Source organism: Topomyia yanbarensis, chromosome 1, assembly GCF_030247195.1.
Source record: "Topomyia yanbarensis strain Yona2022 chromosome 1, ASM3024719v1, whole genome shotgun sequence".
NCBI lineage: Eukaryota > Metazoa > Arthropoda > Insecta > Diptera > Culicidae > Topomyia > Topomyia yanbarensis.
The window spans coordinates 60,439,837-60,457,322 of record NC_080670.1 but is presented as its reverse complement, the minus strand read 5'-3'; the positions used below and the strand labels follow the sequence as shown (position 1 = coordinate 60,457,322).

At 38.7% G+C, this 17,486-nt stretch overlaps 1 protein-coding gene across 4 annotated transcripts in view; it reads right to left on the bottom strand.

Annotated features, from left to right (window-relative positions):
- Nucleotides 1–1,037: 1,037 nt before the first annotated feature.
- Nucleotides 1,038–17,486, bottom strand: part of LOC131677734 (xaa-Pro aminopeptidase ApepP) — a 31,957-nt gene continuing 15,508 nt past the window's right edge. Inside the window, exons 1-9 of one of the 4 annotated variants that reach the window (XM_058957750.1) lie at nt 7,362–7,577; nt 7,136–7,227; nt 6,744–7,058; nt 6,225–6,688; nt 5,893–6,160; nt 5,383–5,830; nt 5,260–5,328; nt 5,028–5,200; nt 1,038–4,967 (exon numbers count right to left, since the gene is read on the bottom strand). In XM_058957750.1, the coding sequence (XP_058813733.1) occupies nt 4,752–4,967; nt 5,028–5,200; nt 5,260–5,328; nt 5,383–5,830; nt 5,893–6,160; nt 6,225–6,688; nt 6,744–7,058; nt 7,136–7,227; nt 7,362–7,398 (2,082 nt within the window). In that variant the 5' untranslated portion in view covers nt 7,399–7,577 and the 3' untranslated portion in view covers nt 1,038–4,751. Of the gene's footprint in view, nt 4,968–5,027; nt 5,201–5,259; nt 5,329–5,382; nt 5,831–5,892; nt 6,161–6,224; nt 6,689–6,743; nt 7,065–7,135; nt 7,228–7,361; nt 7,578–17,486 lie in introns of those variants that run through there. The other 3 variants (XM_058957749.1, XM_058957747.1, XM_058957748.1) reach the window with 3 other exon arrangements.

Below are 17,486 nucleotides of genomic sequence, written 5' to 3'. Positions count from 1 at the left end.
TCTATAAATATAGCAACACTGCCAACCATCATTTCAATATCCCTGCAGTAACATTGCGTACGGTACAAAAAGTCAGGGGCCCTATTCTCACAGTCACGTCACCTAGTGACTAGAAAGAATTTTCCTTCTAGTCACTAAGTGACGTGACTGTGAGAATAGGGCCCCAGAAATAACCAATCAGGAGCTGGAACATTCTGACGTAAAATTGGAACAAAAACGGCCACCTCTATTGTCACGTCTTGTCTTAGAGCATGTTCAGGAGTGTTTTAGTTTTAGATTTATAATTTTGATAGTTCTATAATATAAAACTGAAAATTTTAAAACTGGAACTTTCTGTACCCAGCAGCAGTTTTAGCGGATGTTCTATTCAGTTTAAAATTCATGTCTCACCATTCCTTCAGTGTTACTGCATTCAAATTTATTTTTCCCCAGTCTATCGGGTCTAAGTGTCTGTGCTGAAAACTTTGCATTTATTTAAAACACAGTTCTAAACGTGTTTTAAAATCAGCATGCACAAAATCAGTGTAGAGGGCGCATGCCGCTGCTATCAATTGTAGAAAAAACTAGCATATTTGAGTTAAAACATGTTTTGTTGATTTTGGTCAACGAAAAGCTTTTTTTATTCTTTTTCAATGCAGCAGTCGATTTTTTTGCTTTGAATTAGCAGGGATGGTAATTTTCTCTAAAAGATCATTTTGCAGGGATACCTGGAACACTATCTGGAAGATAATTCCACAGATAACAGACGTTTAGGCTTGATTTGAATCGTATTTATACACGCTACTGCGAATAAATCAGACGTCTGAAGCACGATTCTCTAACGATACAATGCAGTTAGAGTGCAGATGTCAAACACGTATAGCAAACAGTTGCGCAGATGGCAATAGTGAAACACGAATTCCCAACGTTTATCAATTTGAAAGTTTACACAGGTTTTTGAAGAAATTTTGTTCTAGCCTAAATGTCTGTTATCTGTGATATTGCGGTTGTTGCTTGACTTAGGATTGTTCGGATCTATTACTGAACGTTGTCTCGGGCTCGGACTAGTATTCATTTAATCTCCAATAAGTTACTGTTTCAAAATATCACTTTTCCCCGTGTTCGAGGAAATCAACATAGATACAAATTACTATTAATAAATAAGTGTTTGAACGATTCATACTTTTCCTATCCAGTATCCTACCAACTAGAAAGACAGATAGATGATTTTTAACTGCGGGTGCCAAGAGTCTAGCCTAATCCAGCTTTCTACGGACCGTACCAAAGGACAATAACAATTTTATGAAATACGTTCACAACCGTTATATTGAAAACACAGTTAGATTTTTTTAACTGGATTACTTTGTAGTTGTTATCCTCATAGTCAGAGATGTGCGGAGGAAAAAACAGACAAATTGGGAACCTTTCGTTCCATTGTTAAAAGCTAGCAGTGTCACCATATAATGGCTTCTTTTTTGTGGCACAGTCCTGTTGGTCCATATTTGCAAATAATGGCTGGTTTGTATTAGCTTACTTAAAATTTTGACAGTTTCACTGGCCCAATAGAGCGTCTTCAAACATCTCTCCCTAGCAGGGTTGCCATATTGAAATCTGTATTTTTTCGTGAAAAAATCTGTACATCTGTATCGCGGGAGAAAAATTCTGAATCGAAAATCTGTATTCAAAAATGAACTAGAAGTTTCCCAAAAAACAATATTTTGACAGTAAAAAATTAATTGTGATAACCGATCACAAATAAAACAATCAGATTGATTTTATTTTTTATCTGTAGAACAAATTATTTCTAAATTTGGCGTTTTTGTTCCATGACTAGTTTACAGTTCGGGAAATCGGTCACAGGATTTGTGTCAGGATTTGATCAGGGAAAATTTTCCGTCGAGATCTCTCCAAACTGTCAAAACAAAAGATCTGCTGCTTCTAAAAAGCACCAACAGCATCAAAATAGCACAGAATTTTAAAACTAATAAAAATACAATTTTCCACTTCAGAAACAATTTGTATTGAATTGCTCCCGGCCGGATTTCTGTGTGAAGAGTTATAAAATCTCTTGATGTTTCCTGCGGTTGGGTTTACACTTCATGAAAACTGTCATTTTTGTGTAAATGTAAAGTTCAAATCCCGTAATCCCGAGCTCCATTTAAAGTACACAGCCAACCCAAATCCCATTACACGTTTTTCGAACTGTATACTAGCCTTTAGCGGTTACTTAAGGTCTGAACTGCATAGGATGCTTTTTAAGCGTTATATGAAATTCTGATAGCCTGGGTTCTACTAACCTACACCGAAAATCTGTAAAATCTGTATTTTAGCGAAAAATCTGTAATCTGTATATACAGAATCTTGGTTGTAAATTATCTTGAAAAATCTGTAAAATACAGAATAATCTGTATATGTGGTAACCCTGCTCCCAGAGGTGGACTATTTGTAGTAGGACCTCTGTTAGGATAATTTTCCAACCGAAAGAAACTGAATGTCAAAACCGCTCCTCAAATTGACTTTGACAAACAGACAGACATCAGTTAGAGATGCGAGCAGATGAATTGTGCATTACTATTATCCCCTTTGATCATTTTTTGACATTAGTCAGTCATTTCAAACCAATCAAACCCATTCCCAAACTGGTATGGAGCCTTGAATGGAATCAGAGTGGATTTTGGCTCCAATGCAACAATCGATTTCGACTCAATCGTTTTCGGAACCGGTTGACGCATTTGAGCTGCAATCCATACTGGTTTCACTGAGGATTCCGAATGGTTTGACTGCCCGAATAGAAATGCACAACAGTATTATAGCATTTTTTATTGTTAAATTACAACGAAAAACAATGTTATTCTGGAAAATTTATAATGGAAATATAATCACATTTGTTGTTTCTACATTCAATTTCATTGTAAACCCGATTTTTACATGGAAAAAGGGGGGTCGTTAAGGGATGTAACAATGAAAAAATTGATCTTTTCCCATATATTCTGAAATCAAAAACATTGATTTACATTGTTTTTCCATTGTAGATTTTGGAGGCATGCAGGACTGCATCATAAGTATATTGATGTTACAACAAAAGTTGTTGTTAACAAATAAAACTGTTGTAAATTCAACGTTTCTACGATCAATTTCGATATTACTTTCTGTTCGGATGGGAACTGAGATCTAAATCATTAGTTGGACGGAGGTGGTGGTTCAACAAACAAATTACAATCACTGAGAACAGACATACAAGTAAACTTTTCAATATGTGTAAGAAATAAAACTGTCGTTTTGAAAGGCCGCCAGCGAATTGAATAGGCGCATTTGATAATAAATGCTGAAAAACATCGAAAAATATGTATTGCCTAAGTTAAATGTGTGTTAATTGTTTACATTAACTGAATTGCCAATAAAACTGACAGAAATCTGTGCCTCTAACGTTTCAGGTTTTTTATGCTTTATTTGCAATAAGGTTCTTACACAAAATTGCACCATCTTTGTTTAAAGTGTCATTCATTCTTTAAGAAATACATTGCGACGAATCGTTCGCCGAATACAAATTTTGCTGCGACGAAAAATAATCGTCGCGTCTCCTTTAGAAATTCACGGACAGAATTCATTCAAAAATCCATGTTATTCATTCAGTTGAATATCGTACAATTATATTCACACTTAATATTTCTAGGTAAATGTTCCAAAAAGCCTGTAAAATATATACAATATTAATTATCATCGCATTCATTGTGCCAGGGCCTACTTTAGTAGTTGAACCGATTGACAGACTAATATTAGTCAGATTGATTGTCAAAGTAAATTTGACATAATATTTTGATATTCAGATGCTTTTTAGTTGGACAATGGTCCAACTAGCAGAGATCCAACTCAAAAACGATCTAGTTAATAAGTGTCCACCCAGCGAATCACGACTGTAATTGGAGACGGATGAAAACCTGCATTGAATGAATAGGTAGTTTGTTCCTCTGACGTTTTCAGTTGCGTCACTGAATATTGAAAATGAATGCGGATAAACATGATCAATTTTCATTCAATGAATTTTAATATTTGCAATTCTACTGAACAGTAAATAAATATCAAAATCTCATTTCAAATTTATTTAGCAAGTCGCGTCGCGTTAGTTAAAGATGCTAGCAGAATTATTCTACACTACTAGCATCTCCTTTGTCCAGGGTTTGACATCTGTCACTCTATTGAATACTTTACGGTGACGTCACAAATGAACGGAGTGTTCATTTTTGACAGTTCGCTTGTACTGTTTACATGGACTTAGAAAAATTCTTTACGATTTGCTTCTAGTGAATCTAGTCGTCCACATTTTTTTTCTAAGTCCATGTAAACAGTACAACGAACTGTCAAGAAAAGTGAGGTTAACTGTGTCTGTAAAGAACCTAATACTAAACAAACGAATCTGATTGGTTAGTTGGAGAGAAAAGGCATGGCCTAACCAATGAATCACGACTATAAACAGAAAGTCTATAAACAGAAACAAAATGTAAACAATTGCATTCTCTGCTAGCTTCCGGTATTGACATTCGACAACTCATCTAACATATCGTATTAATTAGTTGAGCGGAGCCTCGATGATGGGCCGATCAGCTGATCACGACTGTATTTTCAAAACAGGGGCTACAAAAGCATTTCTAAAAAGAATAATTTCCTCACCATTATGGCACGTAAAAAGCTGGATAGTGTGAGAGACAGTGTGAGACAGAGAGCATTGTAAAAGTCGGAGGTTCTTGATGTAGTCTAAAGGCTTCCAACAGAAGTTAGAAAATCATTGCAAGTCTTGCTGCTAGTGCAACTAACAGCAGCATCGCTGCTCGACAGGTCATAACAGTAGCATAGGCTCCAGAATGGGTAGGATCGGGAATGTTTCGCGTTTTGTTCATCATCCAGTAGAAGGCCTCCATTTTCTGCTTCCGTTTTAGTTCATCGCCCACCAACTGCCGGATACGGGCGTTGTAGTCGTTGATCCATTTGACCTGTTGTGGGAAGAAATTATACTTGTGACAAGTGAGTACTTAGTGTCGATTCCGGTTTACCTCTGTTGTGCTCAACATTTCGCTATCGATCAGTTTGGGCTCGAACGGAATCAGGGTAGCATCTTGAAAGGAGAAGAACTTGTATCCAGAAGGGTGAACTGTTCCCGTATCCTGGACTTCCAAAACGTTTTCTAATCGAATACCGAATTCTGACGGTATGTAGTAGCCCGGGTCTGAAATAAAGCGTGGATTATTAGTATTTAATCTCTAAAAGGTGGAAAGTTGCTTTTACCGTATGCGAAGAAGTAGCCTTCCCTGAACGTGTGGCGCTGTTTCACAGTATGAGCGGAACTAATGGGAGCTGTAATAGATAGAAGCTAATACGGGTGATTTCCTTAAACATTTGAGGTCTTACATTCACGAACAGAAAGGTAGGATCCAATACCGTGACCTGATCCATAAGGGAACGCGACTCGACTTCCCTGAACAGGTCCTCTGGCTAGTGCGTCCAGCTCTGCGGGTTTTAAATTTTCCGGAAAAGTCGTCATTGACATATGAATCAGTCCGATCAATACATTTGTGTACGCCTCGACGTGGCGTGCCTTTGGCTCTCCCAGGTGAATGGTTCTGGTGACATCCGTTGTCCCGTCCTGGTACTGACCTCCAGAGTCGATGATTATTGTGTTGTCATCGCCGATTCCGTGGTCGGTCAGATTGCTTGTTGTGTAGTGCGGATCACCACTGTTGGGACCGAACGCAACAACGCTCTTGAATGATGTACCCTCCGACAGGTCTTGAATTTTTCTGCTCCGGTCAATTTCTCGGGCAAACGATTGCTCTGTGAAGTCGTCCCCTGCGATGAACTGGGAAAAAGATTATCAGTAGAGTCTGTTATTCCGATACTATCGCACACTGATGTTCATACCCGTTTCTCCAGATAGCTCAAAGCTTCACAAAAAGCAGCCGCATCCCGGATGTGAGCTCGCCTCATACCCTGCCGCTCGACTTCGTTTTTCTGCGCACGAAGAAATATGATAGGTGAAGGTTTGTTCAAGACTAACTCACGCGGTATAACGGAATAGATCGCTTCCGAGGCTCCCAAGTCGAATACGACAGTCGATGGAACGAGGATTCGCTTCCAGTGCTGCGACAGGGTTCGTAAATCTCGCCACACGTCCTCGTAGTCTTTCACTCTAAAAGTGATCAAATTGTATTTGAGAAAATGATTTGAAGTTTTTTTTTGTTAAAGGAACTTACTGAACACAGTACTCATTGTGGCAGTTGTGTGATTTGAGATGGTTGATCAATCCGGTGGTGATATGCGTTCGATTTGTGTAGAGAACGATCTCTCGGTTACTGACAAGAAGGTAGCTTTTAAAGACGGGAGTGTAGGGGATGTCACAACCTCGAAGATTCAAAATATACGCCACTTCAGTGAGCGATGTTACGATCATTGCTTCACAGCGAAGCGAGGTCAGATTGGAACGAAGTTTGTTAACCTTGCTATCCCAGCGTTCGCCAGCAAATCGAACCGGGTGCACTTTGATGGAATTTGATTTCGATGCAGGTCGTTGAGAGCCCCACACGAGATCAACGAGATTACGATGGACCTTGATGAGTTTGATAGAGTGTAGATTAAGCTGACGTTCCAAGCTATGCCACAAGGAATGTGGTACTAGTTGAGGATCGGCACCAACACGAGATTCAGGTGATAATTCATTCTACAAAAGATTGATTTCATGATTATGAAACTAATAACTGATAGGGACATCTCACCGCAATCCACTCCCTGACGGTTGCATGTTCATCGTTGTGAAAAATCTTCCAATTGCAATTTACTTCGTGTTCTGTCTGCAGATGAAGTGACCTGTCAATCCACAGGGCAGCAGACCTGATCGTAACTACGGCAAGCCCAGGACCAGAAAAACCTGTCAAGAATTTCAACCGTCGATCCGATTCCATCAGCTGGTCGGACATATGTTCATCGTACGTCGTCACAATGTAGGCGTCTATCTCGGTAGTCTGGGTTGACGACCTCGTGCGCATCTCGTTGCGCAGTGCTGTTAGTCGGTGGTGTAATGTGATGTTGTCCTGTACCTTAAAATAAGCGAGAGGTAAATCGATCGTCAAGGACACGAAATCTATCACTAATTCATCCCAGGGACTACCTTTTCACGGTTAGGGTTAAGACATTTGATTCGCTGAGCAGATCTGAGCTGGTTGGCGACTACCATTGGGAAGACTGCCAATACCGTTGAAGCTGAAAATATAAACATAAACAGGGGGTGAATAATGAGTCATTTAGAAATAACCTGGCTATCCGCATCGAAACGGATAACGCATCATAATTGCATTGTTTACTAGCAAACACATTCTCAGAGTGGAAACACATACAACGATAGAGATTCGTGCTTTGTTCAGGTGGGATCATCACTCAAGACGGAATAGCGGCGCTCTTAGAACTCGCCGCACGCACTCTACATTCGAGAAATAATTACGATGCCTACTTTGGTGCGGGGGTGTGAAATTGGCATTGTATCACACAGTCGTGGTCTAGAATATCAAATACCCGTAACGAAGGAGCTGATAAAGTCCAATGATAGCTGAAAACCTAGATGAGTCTAACCAATTGGGCCAATTGAATAGGTCTGAAATGATTTATCAGTGCAGCGTATTTATACTTTTTCAGCACAAATAACAGATTATATGCGAACTACTACCAAGCCCCCCGCGATCGGCATGTATTAATAATTCACACCAGATGCAATGCTGCGTATGAGATATATAGAAACAGGCATAATAACCGCAAAGCACGTATTCTAAGATCAATGTCAATGAGCACCGTTGGAATGTCGCGTATGTGTGGATATAAATATTCATCCACTTAGGTGATGATTTCCATCACCAATATTCAGTAGCAGCCAAGGTTTATTTATTGCTCTCTGCCACCATGTGACATTTTACTAAATTGTTACGTCATGATCACGTAGAATGATGGTGCGAGACGCTCAACGCAAGCAAACCAGAACAAATTTTGTTGTTATGATGCAAAACAAATTTCTTACGATCATAGCAGCCGACTCTGGTGCTGAGGTGGCGCGCGACAGCTGACAAGTACTATTTGTTTTGATCGACTTTACGCGAATTTTTGTTGTTCCATCAGACAGGAGAAAATTGAGTGGCATTTGAAAGAAAAATAATCACATGAGTCGGTGAAAGTTTCCGAATTATAGTTTCTCACATAGAGCAAAGATACAATGAGTGTTTTCACATTCAGTGGCAGGCTGATCAAATGACCACGACAATCGGTTCCGTTTACTGAAATACTGTCCTACTAACACCATTCTAGCGGACCCTTTTGCACCATGCGGATCCGACAGGAGAGCACGTTCACAGACCAGACCGCCACCGCGGTTCAGTAAACAAACAATGGACACAGTTGTTTACATGTGGATCGAGCCGTGTGGTTGTGAAAATTCTTGGAAATAGAGGCGTGTAAACAAATGTGCCGACCGGCCGTTTGATGGGAGTTGAAATTTCCATTAGTTCGATTATGCTCGAGCAAGCGCCGATAGGAAACATCTGTCGCAGCCGAGTAACCGGAAACGACCTTGTAATCGATCCGACGGAGGCTTCGTCTAAAGGGATACGGATCACATTCCCATCCGGAGTGCGGGGAGACGGAACTTTATAAAGATAGCACCATTAGCGGCTGTTGCATGCCGATAATATAGCAGATTATCATTAATTTATTGGCGCGTGGGAGTGCTATCTTGGTTCGAAAAGAAAATCAAAATTAAGCCAATCGACTAATGTAATCATGACGATGGATTGTTCTCGTCATTTTACATAATATGCCGCAACATGCTCCCATTCAAAAAACAGTATAGGAGTGGCAATCACTGCATGATTTGCACGCCAAAGGAATGTGTATTGATGCTGACTGTACATAGTTTTGAAAATAAACATCCTTCTAAACGACAACTGATAGTCGATTCCACCTTTCGTTGGGCAAGTACTAAACGGTCCTATCTTTGGAATTCTCCCACGGCCATGAGAACTGTTGACTGGCGCCTGTGATCCTACAGAGTCGTAAAACCGTCTGTTAGTTTTTTTCCGTATCCTTTCCTAAACCCAAACCGGCTGCTTGTTATCAAAAGTCACCAATGGCATCGCCAGCCAGCAGAGATTGTTCTGGTTTGGTTTCCGTTCGACGATGGCTTCGCGTCGGGGGTGTGTGGGATTTGGTCCCATTTTTAGCCGTGCTTTTCTCGGTAGACTGGTGTTCAACATAGACAATTTATTGATTTTATCTCGGATATGTTGCGGTACGGCCAATTTCGGGTGGTAACACAATCTTCGTGGGAAGCTTTGGCATCCAAGGCAACCAGCCAGGAAGGTTATGGAAGAGGATGCTTGCCATGGTGGCAGACAGTGTGACTGGAAACAGCAAAACAGCTTTTGTACTTTGACCTAATTTGTAGCAATGACACCGTTTGGAATATGGCCTCGGTATAACTTTAGCATGATTTTGTAAAATTTAGAGCCCTTTCAAAGGGCGCATTGCATTTGAAAGTGTATCTTCGGAACCAGCTTTGTCAGATAGCTTTATGAAATATCGGTATGCCTTTAAATCAAAAATCGGTATTTATCGGTATGAAGATTATGTATGCAATCAAAAGGTTCTCTGCAAGTTATGATGGTGTGCCAAAAATTATTTTAGTTATTTTTAATATGTTGTGGAACTCATTTAGCTCAATCGGTTTTGAAATCAGGAGCCGGAGTTCTGATAGTTACCAAACATGCTACGAATAATTTGATTGGGAATGGTCTGTCTCCTTTCAAAAAGATGCACTTTAACAAACGTAAGCAGTATCAAAAAGTTTTATCATGCATTAAAACTTGGCTCAGCTAAATTTCTGAAACCGGCATATCGTCATGACGATCGCGCAGGTGCTGAGAATCACTGACTTCTGGATAGTAGCCAGCTCCTTCTCCAGCTTCAGGAGCTCGGAACTTAGTAGCTTTCTCGGAATGATTCCAGTCGTCGATAGCACAACAAGAACAATTCTCGGAACCTCATCCAACCAAGAAATTCCCTTCAACTCTGCGGCTGATATCTGGCAATTTTTCCACCGTGAGTATCTAGCAGATTGTGGTCCAATGGAACGGCGACGTCAATTATGGTGGCAACATACTAGACCGCAATACGTCTACCCCACTTCTGAGCTGCAAAGTGTTGGAGACGCTCTGGTCTAGATGCCGCCTAAGGAATTGGGCGGCACCTAGACCAAAGCGTCTCCAAAACTTTGCATCCCAGAAGTGGGTGGACGTATTGCGGTCTAGAATGTTCCGCATCTTGAGCAGGGATGCCATATTGAAATCTGTGTTTCCGTAAAAAAAAATAATTTTACCCTCTGTGATGACTAAAACAGGAAAAAAATCCGTGAAAATCTGTAATAAATTTCCAAAAAATCTGTGAAAAATCACAATATTTACAAAAATCTGCCTCGCGTATATCATTGGTTTTGACGGAGAATACTCGCGCCTTAGCCACGGTTACCCTTCGCGATGTTGTACGGGGGCGTCCGAAATATTGGTTCAAAAGCTAGTGACATCTAACGTTTGCCACTTGTAACCGTTGGTTCCATCGTTTAGATTTTTGTTGTAAATAATATTTGTTGTTTGTAGAACATTCACGTTTGTGTACTAAATACACAACAACAGTAAGCATGGTAGCGAAAGGGTGCGTACCGCTGTAAGCTGTCAGCTCGAGCAAATGAAAAGCTCATAATACCCCCATGCTCATGGGGCTTGACATGGGTGTTTGAAATGGGTTCAATCCATGAAAACACCCTCACCATGGTCCGGTAGATCCCATATGAAATATCATATGTTGGTATATTTATGGGTTACTGAGACCATTTTATGGTGTCTTGATGGTTGTGAATTTTAGCACGGACCATGTTTAAGGTCTTTTCAAGGGGCTATGTGGTGTTTTAACCCATGAGTATTTGCTCGGGAGTCCGTCTCAGTGGGTAGGGGAACCACCCAGTCTGGAGACGCGCGATACTGAAATTTTAAAAATAGTTTTCGGGTAAAAATTGGAGGGAAATGCACCTCAAAATTATATAAAAGGACCAGTAGTGCATAACTTTGGTCTCTTTCAATATCAGGCGTCCGTGTACTGAAGTAATTTAACTGGTGAAGTGTATAGACACCCCCCCCCCCTTTGGGGCGGGAAGATAGTTTTAAAAAAGTGTTGCGATCGTTCAGGACCTCTTAGCGCATCTTAGCACCATACACCAGCACACGGTTCGGCACGCGAATCCGGGAGGATTCCGCGCCTAATCTTAAAGGACCGTCGTCCGTCATCCGGTGCTGCGTGCCATCGTTCCACACCCTCGGGCAAAGGCCCTAATTGCAAAGGAGGGTCCCCTCTCGGCGTTGGCCATTGCGGTTCGCCGCGGTCACGCCGATGCTCGCCAAGGAGGGAAGACGCCTGCCTGCATCCAAGCCAGCAACGCGACGCCCACCAGCCGAAGCAGCAACAGTACGGTACGTTTGGTGAAAATAATAGTATACACTCCACAGTAAAAATTGTAAATTACACCCCACACCCACACACTACAAATACACCTGAATAAAAAGTGCAAGAAAAGTGAAAGTTCTATGTTTTTGTTCTTTATCCGCGTAGCCCTTGATTACCCGGTAGCTAGCCGATCCTGCGTTTCCAGCACAAGAGTCGGTTCTGCCGTAGAGCCTTGTTAAATCGTTAGGTAACACACTGCAGCACAGAATACTAGTAGTTGCAGATCTTCGAGGCTCTGATAAACTTCCATTGGAAGAAGGTTTCCGTTCATGACCTGAAATTCTCAGGTCAACTTGAAAGAATACTGCAGGTTTGGGATCCTGGGGCCCGACATTGGGTCCGTATCGCGATGCTGCGATTATTGAAGACCGAACCGCGTAGTATCTGCTACGGCTCTGATAAGCTAACATTATTCGAATATCTTTTCATTTTTTTATTTTGACTATAATAGGGTAATTTGGTGAGAGATGCCACACATTTCTAAAAATCGATCCTGCATCAAAGTAAACCATTCAATAATTGATAAAATCATTTTAAACAATTGCGACAAGTTTCCAAAATACTGTGAAATGGTTTTGCCATGAAAAAAAAATACATCAAATTTCGACGAACATTTTACAAAAAGAGGTCATTGCAGGAGAGATACCGTATTTGCGGGTGAGACGCCGCACCGTGGTCACAAACTGAAAAATGGTGAACAAAGTGTTTTTTAGCTTTGATGTTTTTGTGATTAAGTGTCTTCAGCTGAGTTTCATGAAGCTTGATTAAACCTAAAAATCGGCTAGTATCTTTACTTTTCTTAAGGGAGTACTACCATTTCTAGAAACATTTTTTTATTCAAAATTTTAAAAATGTTTTTCTTCAGCAACATTGTGTAACGGTTAAGTTGGAGTAACTTAATTAAGGGTACCATTTATCTATATGTTTGTACGAGCGATATATATATATATATATATATATATATATATATATATATATATATATATATATATATATATATATATATATATATATATATATATATATATATATATATATATATATATATATATATATATATATATATATATATATATATATATATATATATATATATATATATATATATATATATATATATATGTGTGTGTGTGTTGGCAGTGATTCCTTAAAAGCAGTGTTTGGCTGTTTCTCCCAACAAATAATTTATATCACTTAGGTTTGTTCTTGAAAGATTCATTTAAAAAAAGCATCAAATCGTTGAAATTTTTGTTTTTATCCCAATATTGACATAACTACAAATCAATGCGTTCACGAAAATTTGTGCCTGAAAGTTTAAAGAATAAACCGAAGTAACTAATACTTAGTTACTTATCGCGCGTTTAAATATATAGATAAATAGACTCAATCCTGTATGTCACTGTGATAGGTCCTTTGGTTTGTGGATATACCTTACAAAGAGCATATACCTAACGCAAATGTTCATTTAATGACATTCCGATGTGAAAAAAAATACTTTTTAGCAACTGATCCTCCGCCATCATGTGCGGCATCTCATCCGCAATTTTGATGCGGCATCTATCCCAATTGTAGGGGAGAGATGCCGCACGACGACATTTTCCTCTGAAACTATGGATGACCGTGCTCATGATCAGAATGCCCCCAGATATTCAACAGATACACAATTTACCAAAAAAAGAACGAACACATTAAAAAAAGAAATTTTAAAGTGCTGAAAAATTTTCTACGCTCCGTGATGCAACTGGACGCACATAATCATTAAAAAAAATTTCGTGAGTTATTAATAAGGATTATTTTACATCTCCAGCGTTGTAATTCTTCGAAAGACAATCTCACAATATCGTATTACCGTATGAAAGTGACCCCATATAGGAGATATAGAGAGTGCGGCATCTCTCCTGAAATTACCCTGCATCATCAAAACCGACTGTCTGTGTGTGCGTGTATTTATGTATGTGAGCCGATTTCAACAATGTTGTGCTCAATTGCAAGGTGTAAGCCCGCCATAAACTGCTATTCAATTGCATTCAGATCAGACTTCTGGTTCCGGAGTTATGGGTTGAAGAGTGTCCATGTAAATTCGTAGAATTTATTGAAGAATGTTATAAATTGTTTGAAGTCATAATTCCAGCTCAGTAAAATCCGAACACCTTTTGACAACCTTGGCTACCTCCGACGGATTTGGCGAAGTGGCTAACTTCCTGAATTGAAATAATCAAAATAGTATGCAACCGTAGGGTCATATGATTATTGACAGCTAATGATGGAGAAACGCGACTAACTTTTAAAAAGGGCATACTTACACGAATTGATTGTTTTTGTTGTAGCGAAATTCAAAATATCTCCACAACCATCGCATTTTGGAATTTTGTTGTTAAATACATTTTGATTTGAAATGACACTTATATTCTGTAATAAAATTATAGTGTTGTATGTCAATTCACGGTGTCTTTGTAAAGCAACTTTATTTAAAAAAATCCGGCATCTTTAAAATTTCAGGATATTAAAGAATGAACTTTTCCCTTTCATTTGACTTCAAGCGAAATAATCGGTCGGGGGAGTCTAGAACCACTTTTTATTTTAAAGATTTTTGTTTGAAAACTATGGACATTCAAATAATACTAAAAGTGAGAATCTGATAAACAATCTGACTGTCTACAATTTCGTAGAAAGCTTTAATTCCATGTAAATTTATGCGAGAAAGTTATTACAATTTTATCAGTTTCAGGCCTGTTGGTTAAGAAGCCGATTAACAAGGACCCTCAAAAAATTGTTGGGTATGGATGAACAGTGTGTTCAGATGAATTTGAATGTCTACAAAGTCCAATTCTCAGCAGAAAAAATATATTTTCAGATTCCTCCGGTTCTTGGCCGCCAGTGACATTTTATGTAAAGGGGGAAAGGCGTTCACCAAATTTATACGATATTCTTACCTCTCCAAGATGCAGATTAATATAGTAACGGATTTTATCTTGTATTCGTGCCTCGCACTAGAAGATAGCTAAGGTAATCTAGAATGACCTTTCTTCCTGCTCCTATCCAGCCTGCCCAAGTAGCAATTGCAACTTGTTGAAAGTTTTAAATGTTGCACAACTGCTACACAATATCTTTTATTGTTGGATATATTTGAAAAGAATTTCCACGGGTTTTTAAACTGATTGTGCAACTATGTAACTATAGAGCTGACCAATAGTGTTAAGTATGCAAACATCAATAACAGTTGTGAAACTAATCAGAAACTTTACTTTACGCTGGACCATACATTCAGTAAATTCTGTATTTTGATTTCCCTCTTAATATGGTCTAAGAGTGAAGACCACATATCAAGAAGACAGAGTTGCCAGTTCAGCTTAGAATCTGAAGACAGTAACAGCAACATCTCTTTCGAGCAAAGGTGGTACTTTCTATATTTACTTTTATATTGAGATCGCTATCTTTGTACAATAGACAAAACTTTTATTTCTCATTTATCATTGCGATTTCAGTTCAGTGTACAGCGATTCTAGAATTTCTTCTCAAAGAAAAGAATGATAGTGGGCTTGACACCTTTTTTGCTAGTTATGTGAAATTTCTTCCTTTTGAAAACAAAGCGTCATTTAAGTACAAGAATGCACAGAAATCCTCGAATTTATCCCAAAAGTTAACAAACTTGAACATAAATCACATCGAAATAATTTGTTATCCTTTTTCTGTATTACCCAGCATCTTGGAAATGAGTACGAATTTCTACTCTTCTCTATATCTCCTTGTTCATATAATATCATTGGTGCGCATAAACCGGTGGAATCTGAAAATATGTTTTTTCCGCTTGAAGGGCTGACTTCATTAGCACTCAAGGTCTTCTGCACACACTTTTAAAATACGACGAATAATTTTTTACAAAGGAACATGATTTTGGAATCTGGAAACTTTGATAAAATTTTACTAGTGATTTTAGATCGAGTTATAATTTTCTACAATGTCGTAGACAATGAAATTGTCCATCAGATTCTAACTTATGGTAATATTTGAATGTCTATAGTACCACCTTGGGGCAAAAATGTGAACCCGTTTCATTGTAAAACCTGTTTTCAAACAAAAAACACTTCAAAATAAAAAGTTATTCTGGAGCCCCAAACAGAATATTTTAATTTTGATTTGAAATGAATGGGAAAAGTCCATTCTATCACATGCTGAAGATTTAGCGATGCCGATTTTTTCTAATAAACTTGTTCGACCAAACACACCCTGACTTAGTATGAAATTTTAAAACTTTTATAAAGTTATTGCTAGAAAAACTTTTTCACCGATATGTTCTCCATCATGCAATCACATTCAAATTGTTTCATTTCTGTTTAGGTTTTTCTTGACAAAATATAAAAAATGGTATTTGGCAATTTAAAATTTTAACATAAACTTTTGTTGCTGTGTAAAATGACACAACGTTTTTCAGTGTATATTTTCTTCGTGTAGAAGTATTCATTTCATGTTTCTTGTTCTCTTGTTATTGTTGTATAGAATACTGCAATCGATTTTTTTTTTCGAGAATGCTACATATAGGAACTTTCACGCGTTTAAAAAAATGCTTTTGAGTTAGAATAATCTTATTGACTGTGGAAAATGTTTAGTCTTCCATGCCGGTGAAACGAATAAAGTTTCATCGGAATCTAAGATGGTCGATCACGATTTTAAAGATTTTTGGACGGATTTTCGTGGAATTCCTGATGCGATTCGGATATGATTGGTGTAGGCAGGCCGTAGCGTGGTCCTCTGGCGCTCTTGGAGGAGTTTCAGTTTTGCGCCCCTTTGGTAGTTACTTTGTTCACAGAGAACAGACATCCATGATCGAACAAAAATATTTAAAAAACGTGTGTAAACATTTGAATTAATATACGATAAACACTAGCGCCGTCACACCAACCTATCCCAACTATCCGTCAAATCTATTCCGGAACCGGTTCGAAATCCTGAATGGATTCAGTTTGGAATCTTGCTCAAAGAAAAAACCGATTCCGACTCTATCGGTTGATGCGTTTGAGCTGGAATTCATGCTGGAAGTCCGAACCGGTTCCGGACTAGTTTGACTGGGTAGAGGAATAACCGCTGTCAATTCTGCCGAACTCAGCCACAAAAAACATGACGACAGTAGCGCACCTGGTTTGGATATCCCAACTACTTTCGAAACCGTTAGAGATTTTACACAAGTTGTATGCTGAAGATGGACGTCTGTTCTTTGTACTTTGGTTTTCTTTTCCAGCTCCTGCCTTCAAAAAATAATTTGTGTACATGGAGATGGCACACCTACTCTCTACTTAATTCATGTTTGTCTGTCGTTCATGTCACGTAAATTCCAGCCACAAATCTTTTACTGAATATTTATGAAATCAGTTGACGCTAGTTGTTTGAAGGCGACGGAGGAAGCATCTATTCAGAAGACTGTATATTAGGGTGTCAATGGCATGTATGGGAACCAGACAATTATTGAATTCAATAACTGGACGCACCTCAACAGCATTACCACCTCGAAAAAAGTCTCTTTGCAATATTTTAGTTCAATCGGACACGATTAAGGGGTTGCGCAAAATGGCAAAAGCGCAAAAATTTGCACCCGTGGAAAAACACAAAAGAACCCTTACAATATTCAGAGATTTAATTCAAATTTATAATTCTAAATGGCTTAGGATGTAATGAGACGTCGAGATCTACTGCCACATTGAATTTTTTTTAGGATAACCTTTATGTAACTTGGAACATTCTTGATTTGAGTTGATACTGGGGTTTGAAAGTGCTGCTTTTATATGTTTTAGAAATTCATGAAATAACGGATTTACAAATAAAAATCAAAAAAAAATGTTTTTTTCGAATTGACACAAGATTTCGACATGTCATGGATTTCTAAAATATTTGGCATACAAAAAAATTAATGCTGCATTTCCAAACTCAATTCC